The sequence below is a fragment of the Orycteropus afer genome, unplaced genomic scaffold (genome assembly GCF_000298275.1).
Source record: "Orycteropus afer afer isolate SDZICR_OR568_19922 unplaced genomic scaffold, OryAfe1.0 scaffold00079, whole genome shotgun sequence".
Taxonomy (NCBI): Eukaryota; Metazoa; Chordata; class Mammalia; order Tubulidentata; family Orycteropodidae; genus Orycteropus; species Orycteropus afer.
In genome coordinates this window covers 6,226,385-6,234,513 of record NW_006921666.1, presented here as the reverse complement: position 1 = coordinate 6,234,513, position 8,129 = coordinate 6,226,385, and the positions used below count along the sequence as shown (strand labels likewise).

At 45.8% G+C, this 8,129-nt stretch overlaps 1 protein-coding gene across 1 annotated transcript; it reads right to left on the bottom strand.

Annotated features, from left to right (window-relative positions):
- Window positions 1–953: 953 nt before the first annotated feature.
- ERG28 (ergosterol biosynthesis 28 homolog) lies at window positions 954–7,893 on the bottom strand. The gene is made up of 4 exons (XM_007941352.2): window positions 7,761–7,893; window positions 4,786–4,876; window positions 1,168–1,286; window positions 954–1,033 (listed from the first exon to the last, which is right to left on the bottom strand). Exons 1-4 carry the CDS (start codon window positions 7,891–7,893, stop codon window positions 954–956), a joined length of 423 nt encoding a protein of 140 aa, XP_007939543.1.
- Window positions 7,894–8,129: the final 236 nt, after the last annotated feature.

Below are 8,129 nucleotides of genomic sequence, written 5' to 3'. Positions count from 1 at the left end.
GCAGCCTGCCATGCTCTGCCAACCTTGGGACTTACAATGGACTTAAATTAATGGCCTGCTGTGTGGTTTGGTAACATCGGGACTGTGCCTTTTTACTGGTCAACCTTGGGTTTGTCAGGCTCAGCAGCCAGCAGCTGTCTGAGTGAAGAATCGTCTCTAGCTTCAGTGGGCTGGGAGCAGGAGGCAGAGCTGAAGCCCAAGGCTGAGGGGCTTTTACCCAGCCCCTAGAGCCCAGCACTTTGAACTTGGACTTAAAGCCTCCAAACTGTGAGAGAATAAACTCCTGTTTGTTCAAGCCATCCCATTTGTGGTATATTCTTGTCAGAGTGGCACTAGGTAACCAGAACATCGAATGTTTTTCTATTTATTGCAAAATTCATTACACAAATATAGCTGACTGGGAGGTCTAAAAATAGAGTCTTCTGACCCGATCCACCTGTAGATACAGGGGAGCCCTTCTTAGAAGAACTGCCTGTCCCTCAGGTGCAGGTGCAGAGTTTTGGGTCCAGCAGTGGAAAGGAGCCCCAATCTGGGAGGATGAGGCCTTGGTCGCAGCTGCTCTGGGAGGTGCAGCAGCTCTAGGTTTCCTAGTTCATGTGTTCCCACCAACAAGTCAAATCAAGGGACAGAAATAAAAGGAAAAGATGCAGAAGGCTGGAAATGAAGCCTGGAGGAAGCTGCAATTATTAAGGGGATGGAGTTCACACAGTGGGCTTCTGAGGTGCCAGCAATTCCTGACCTGGAGTTAAGTGTTCACTTTAAAATTATTCTTTAAATTGTACATATATGTTATATGCTTTTTTGCATGTATATCTTAAAAATGTAAAAAAAAAAAAAAAACAAGATGTGGATAAGAGGGTTAATGATGGATCAGAAAAGAAGAGCAGGGAGAATGAGGGCGGAGGACAGCAAAGGCGAATGATGATGTGGTCTCACAGGTGGCAGTGTGGGCCTCAGTTTCTCTTCTTCTGTCTTGATACTGGTTCTACCTCCAGGTACCGGAGCCCAACCAGCATCCCCAGAATTGAGAAACCTTAAGTAGAGAGAAACGGATAGTGTCGACATCAACTTGATCAACATGGCACCTCATGTTCTTGCACGGCCATGCTCTGCTCCAGCCCTAGTGCTGGCAACTCCTGTGGAAGGGCTCAGGGGGTGGGTGCTTACTTGCCACCATCAGGGGTGCCAGGACGCCAATCGTGGGAGCCGCTGTCCCGAAGACAAACAACTCAGAGAGGAAATGCCCCAGGGCGAGGAGGAAGGTCCAGAGTGTGATGTGGTAGAGCCTGTGAGGGAGCAGACAGAAACGGGAACTGAAGAAGACTCGTTCCGGAGAGGGGCCTGGTTATTTATCATATCAGGGTCACTATGAGTCAAAATGACTTGACAGCAGTGAGGTTTTTTTTTTTTTTTAATTCCCATCTACGGCAAAAATGAGTCCCTGGGTGGTGTAAACAGGTAAGCACTTGACTACCAGTCAAAAGGTTGGCAGTTGCAACCTACAAAGAGGAACCTAGGAAGACAGGTCTGGCACTCTGCTTCTGAAAGTCACAGCCTTGAAAACTCTATGGTGCAGCCTACTCTGCACACCATATATGGGCCATCATAAATCAGAATCGGCTCAACTGGCCACTAACAACAACAACGGTGAAACTGAGAGGATGGTCCAGGCAGCCAGAGTATGTCTCCAAGGCTTAGCCATGTGTACAATTTTGCATCAATCACACTTAAATTTGCTTCTTTTCCAAACTGGCTGGCTCTGTAGTCAAAGCCCACCTGGCAGGTGTCTGTGGGCTTGTTGGTGCTCATATGACAGATGTCACAGAACAAGGGGCCTGAACAGGGAAGGAGCAACAAGGACCTTCTGGGGCTTTTAGATGCAATACTGGCTGCTTACACTGTCTTATTTAACCAATATTTTTGAAAATTATGAAACATTGCAAATTTATTAAAAAACTCCAGATGATAAAAAAGGATGAGCCTTCATGAAGCCAATACCCAGCTCCACTTCATCTTCACATTCTGACATATTTGCCTCAGATACATTTTTCCTAAGAAATAATATATTACAGAGAAAATCTAAAGCATCCTGTGTATCCCACCTGATCTATGTCTCCTCCCTGCCTCCCTGGCTGTAACCAGTATCTTAAATATGATTTTTATCATTCCTGTGCATGTTGTCCTAGTTGGGCAGTGGTTAAATCTCTTGGCTGCCAACCAGAAGGTTGCCGGTTCAAACCCACAAGCTGTGCTGCAGGAGAAAGATATGGCAATCTGCTTCCATAAAGATTTCCAGCCTTGGAAACCCTATGGGGCGGTTCTACTCTGTCCTCTAGGATTACTATGAGGCGGAATCGACCCGATGGGAACAGGGCAGGTTGGGGGTGTGTTTTCATACACTTAGTAAATCTGTGTGCACGGTTGTTTATTTAGAGTGTCCAGGTAGGGAGGGAATGGGGAGCAGAGTGCACATCAGAAGTGCACAGATCAAAGTCCGAGGGTAGCAGAGACCTGGAAACAAGTAATTCAGCGTCTGCAGCTGTCTTGGAAGGGGAAAAATGAATGCCTAATAGGGGTATAGATAGGTCTGGGTTATCTTTGCTTATGCGGATAGCATAACAAACGATATATCCCTGACACTTAATCAGCAATTCCCCATCACAGCAAAGATCTTTAAATGATCATCCAGTCCCCCAGCCTCCGCCACCCTGAGAGGTAGAACGGATACACTCTTAGCGTTTTATACATGAAGAGACAATAGGGGTAGGGGAGGTAAGTAACACATTTGCTGCCACAAAACTAGTTACCGATAGAACTGAAACTAGAACCCATTTTCTTTTTTTCACTCTTGGTCCCAGGCTGTTTCCACTAAACCATACTGCTTCCAAAAATACATGTCAATCTAGGACAAGTAAACCATCGTTTCAAGTTCAAAGAAAAAACCATTTTAAAATAAAGTTGGAGAGATCTCAGGGCCAACAGTCCTGCTTCAAATCCCACTTGGGTCAGTCTTCCTCTGCTTACATTAATTGGGTCTCTAGTATTTAGCCCTGCAAAGTGAGGAATGAACCTCACTACCTCCTAGGCTGCTATGAGGAGGCTTCATCAAGGTGAAACTCCTGGTATAAGAGGGGCTCCATAAATACTATTACCTCCTCCTCTCCAGATGCCCAGAGCTGGGAGAAAGCATATATATTAGTGTGAGGCTGGCATTTTGATAGCCTCACCCATTGACCTGAGCAAAAGTTTCAACCTTAATTGTGAGGAAGACTGTTGTGAAGAAAGCTTGAGCACCCCCAAGTGGCCAGAACCGGTATCTAGCCCATTATCTAGGCAGCCAAATCAGAGCCTAGGACTACCTACAATTGTCCCACGCTAGTCTGAATACAGGAACTCTGATGGCATAGTGCCTAATGTATTTGACTGCTAACTAGAAGGCTAAGGGTTCAAACCCACTAGCCACTCCTTGGAAGGAAGGTTAGGCAATCTGCTTCCGTAGAGATACTGCCTTGGAAACCCAAGGAGGGGTCACTGTGAGTTAAATTGACTCAACTCAATGGCAGTGAGTTTGGTTTTTGGTTTGAGTCTGAGCATCTTCACCAAAAAAACCAAACTCACTGCTGTCGAATAGGATCCAACTCACAGTTGACCCTTCCTTGGGTTTCCGAGGCGGTATCCCTATGAAAGTAGATTGCCCAACCTTCCTTCCAAGGAGTGGCTGGTAGGCTTGAACTGTCAGCCTTCTAGTTAGCAGTTAAATGCCTTAGGCACTCCGCTAACAGAGCTCCACTGAGTACCCTAGAGAGGGTAAATACAAGAATCTTGGTTCTCCAATCGTGGAAGAAAGAAGGGCTATTTATGCACAGGGAGACAGCTCGGGGCAGGAATGCATGGAGGGATGGACACGGAAGAGGTAACTATCAGGAGGAAGTGGGAGGGAAGCTGTTGCATTGGGGTAAATTGTTGTCAATGTCATGAGACGTATGTGTGAACTGCTGTATGGAAAGTGAATTTGCTCTGTAAATTTTCACCCAAATCTCACACACACACACACACACACACACACACAAATCCTGGTTCTTTTTCATCCTCAACTACTGACTTTACTGGTGGGCCTCTCTTTTTCATGGATGGTGATTTCTGTTCATTCCTGCTTCCTGGGGAGGAATGTGGGAAAATAAGGTGGGTGAGGGTGGCTGCTCCAAAAAGAGCATACAGTGGTCCCTTGGTATCTGCAGGTGGAGGGGTATTTGTTCCAGGATCCCTGTGGATACCAAAACCCAGGGCTGCGGGAGTCCCTTATATAAATGGTGTAGTATTTGTATATGACTATGCACACCCTGCCATGTATTTTAAATCATCTCTAGATTGCTTATAAATGTAATACAATGTAGTGCTGTGTAAATAGTGCTTTATGCTCCCTCTTAGCCCTTGAGGGATTGCTTTCACCACTTAATTGCTTTTTTTGTTTTTTCATTTTCTGAATATTTTCCATCCATGGTTGAACCCATGGATACAGACAGCCACCTGTGCCCCTCCACTTCTTTAGCAGAACAAAGGCTGATTCCTTAGTAAAACGGTATGGTGCGGACCAACAGATAATGACACTGCCAGCGTGCTTTATGTCATTTAGGCATGGAAGAAACAGAACCTATTGACCTTTCATTAGCCACATTCTAGGCTAATATGCAAAATGATTAATGAGTCACCCACGGGAGGAGCAATGGGTATTCCTAGCACCTAGATTTCAACAAAAGGACGCTAAAGCTCCCTTCCCTTACATACGTCTTATTGTGGATGTCAATGGCACACAGGCAGCGAATCACTGATGACAGCAGTGTCCAGATCCCAAAGGTCCGAGCTTGAAGGCCATTCACTGTGTAGCAGAAAAAAACAAGAGTGTTGAGAAGGGGAGGGCTGAGGTGCCCTCCAGGCTCCTCCTCCTTCACTGGAGGGCACGGCAGGTGGGGAGCCGAGCCTGAACTCCCCGTGGCTGGGAGGCTCTGGTGCTATACATGGGATAGACCGAAGGGAAAGAATTCCAGAATGAGAACTGCTCAGCTCCTTTTCAAATGTCTGCAGTGAGGTAAAGAGTTCTAAGAGTCTTGGATTTAGTTGTTTTCCTCTCTGCTGTTGGAAGCCAGTCTGGTTTTGGTGTAGCCCAGACACTCTGCACCAGGAAGGTTTAGGGGGAACACTACAGAAGGTGGTTTGTCAACACAAGACGCTTAGGAGGCCAGTAGACTTTCAAGGCTGATCCAGCAGAGAACTCAGAGATGCTGGGGCCAGTCGAGATGCCCACAGCTAACCTTTAAGAGCCCTAAGTCTCCGAATTCAGGTATATATTAGTTGAACAAAGTCCAAACCAGACTGGTTTCCTAAACACAAAGAAGTGGAACAAAGCACTGGCTTCTTACGGTGTTTGCCTGGGACACCTTGCTCTTGGTGGGTTGGTTCTGACACTGCTGTACTAAACAGATCATTCTGAAAGTATGGGTCATAGTCTGCTATAACAGTGGTTCTTAACTCTGCTTGTTTATTAGAATTAACTGATGGAATTTTATAAAATACCAAGACTTGGGTATCAGACCAATTAAATCATACTCTCTTTTTGGTTTTTGGCTTTTGAGGTAAGCCCTGGGCAGATATATTTTCTAGAAACTCCCTGCCTGGATGATATAAAGGTATAGCCACTGATCTAAGGTATCCAGCCACTTAGGAAACCAAAACACTGAAAGCAAATAGATATTTCCCTTTGCTGGTCTCCCATATAAGGGAAATCTCCAGGGACAAGACTGACAACTGAAAAGTCTATTAATGTTACTTGCACTTTAAGATATCCCAGCCTTTGGAATACAAGACAGCTAGACCAAATTCGGGAGCTCTGGTGGTGTAGTGTCTAAGGCACTTGACTGCTAACCAGAAGGCTGGTGGTTCAAATACACTAGCCACTCCTTGGAAAGAAGGTTGGGCAATCTACTTCTGTAGTGACACTGCCTCGGAAACTCAAGGAGGGGTGGCTATGAGTCAGATCCAACTCAAGGGCAGTGAGTGAATGAGACCAAATTCACAACCCTGAAGACCTTTAGGTGACAGTGAGGTGAGAAAAATTCTATCTGCCAAGCAAATATCTATCTCCCTGTTAGCCTGGGAGCCTCTTTCTTTATAAACCAATTTATCTTTTCTGATGAAAAGACTGAGGTCATTTCTGTAGTTCGCAAGATACCAAAGCAGTATGTTTCATCAACCCTAACCAGATTCCCACACCCGAGGCGCCTCGGAAGACAGGCCTGTGATCTCCTTCCAAAAGGGCACCACCTTGAAAACTCTGTGGAGCAGTTCTACTCTGCACACATGGGGTCTCATGAGTCAGAATCAACTGGATGGCAACATTAACAACCACTAGATTGTGTGTCAGTTTTAATTCTACAGGATGCTCCAGAGTACTGCCATGATGAGCGGAGTCCCTCGGTCACGAGGGAGAAGGCAGTCTACACTTCTGGGATGGGCACACACACCTTCTGCTCAGCTCTGTGCTCTCCAGCAAGTCATGACCTCTGGGCTGTCTGTCTCAACTTTAGTATCCAAGGCTGTACTAGAAAGCCTCTAACCTTCTGTGAATCTATACAGGACTCCTGTATGAGCTCAGGGCAGCACCTGAGGGTAAGAAAATGGAACTGTCCTGCCCACTTTTCCAGGTGCTTTACCCCTAGCATATGTGAGCTTTGTTCAAAATGAGCCTCAGCCTACTTGGTTTCATTTTCCATCCAGATGTTGTAGAAAAATGGGTCAGGTCAGCGCCTGAATCTGGGTTAGCAATACACGTGACAGAGAATTATTAGTGGCTGGGAAACTATGCTGCAGGTCCAACTACCCCACACATTAATGCGATGAAAGCTCAAGCTGAAATCTGAAAACCCCGTCAGCAGAGAGGCTCAGGGAGCCAGCAAAGGCCACCACGGACCTACGGACCTTCTTCTGAAGTTCTGTTTTGGGGGATCAACTAAGAGGCAGGAATTTTAGGTATCTTTTCAGGGATTATGTCACAGTTTGTGATGACCCAGGATTAGTAGCTCTCTACCTACAACATGGAATATAAACCATGTGTGCCACCACCTGATTTCTGAAGAAAGCTATCTAAAGAAGTAATATGAAAAGGTTCTTTATGGCTTTCTAGTGTGGCACAGTGGTTAAAGCACTCAGCTGTGAACCTAAAGGTCTATGGTTCAAATCTACCAGTAGTGCTGTGAAAAAAGTTCTGTGAAAGAAAGATGGGGCTGTCTGCTTCCATAAAAACAGGCTTGGAAACCCTGTGGGTCACTTCTACTCTCTCCTATAGGGTTGCTAGGAGTTGGAATTGACTTGATGGCAACAGGTTCGGTTTTTAGTGACGTATCGCAGTGTCACCAATTAACTACATTTCCTGACTTGCCTTTATAATACATTTTGTACAGACGAATTGCCCAGGGTGGTGTAAAATGAATGAAAAGGTAATCAGAGATTCTTGGAAGTAAAAAGGGCCAAGTGCTATCCACAAAGTCTATTACTCCCAAAGGCTAGATCAGGCAGCATCAGAACCACCAGGAAGTTTTTAAAAAACAGCTTCCTGGGCCATGCCACTTGTAGGTGAAGGGTTCAATAGGAGGTTTGGAGGGGGAATGACACCTGTGCTTTGTTTGTCTGTAAGTTTCCTAGGTTATTCTGATGTACAGCCTGGCTTGGCCACTCTGGTGAATGATGCCAGGTCTTTGACTTCTTACCAAGGTCTGGCCTGCCAGTGTATAGCTTTTCATAGAGAAAGGTGTGGTCTCGGAAGCTCTGCAGCGTGTTCCCCATGGCTATGATGGACACCATAACCAGCCAGCTTCGTAATACATTCAGGAAACGGCCCATGACTCTCCTCAACTCAGGGAGGGCTTTCTGCCTTAGAAACAAAAGCAGAGGACGTGAGACAATGGGGGTCAGTTGACTTCAATCAGTGAGCTCAGCTAATCAGTCACTTAATAAACTCCTCTCCAAGCTTCTTAGGCTTATCCACCTCAAGTTTCTAGACCCAGATACTCTTACTTCCCAGGGCCAGCATGCTGCCTTGGGATATTTATCCTAAGCCAGAGTGTGCTGACCTTCAC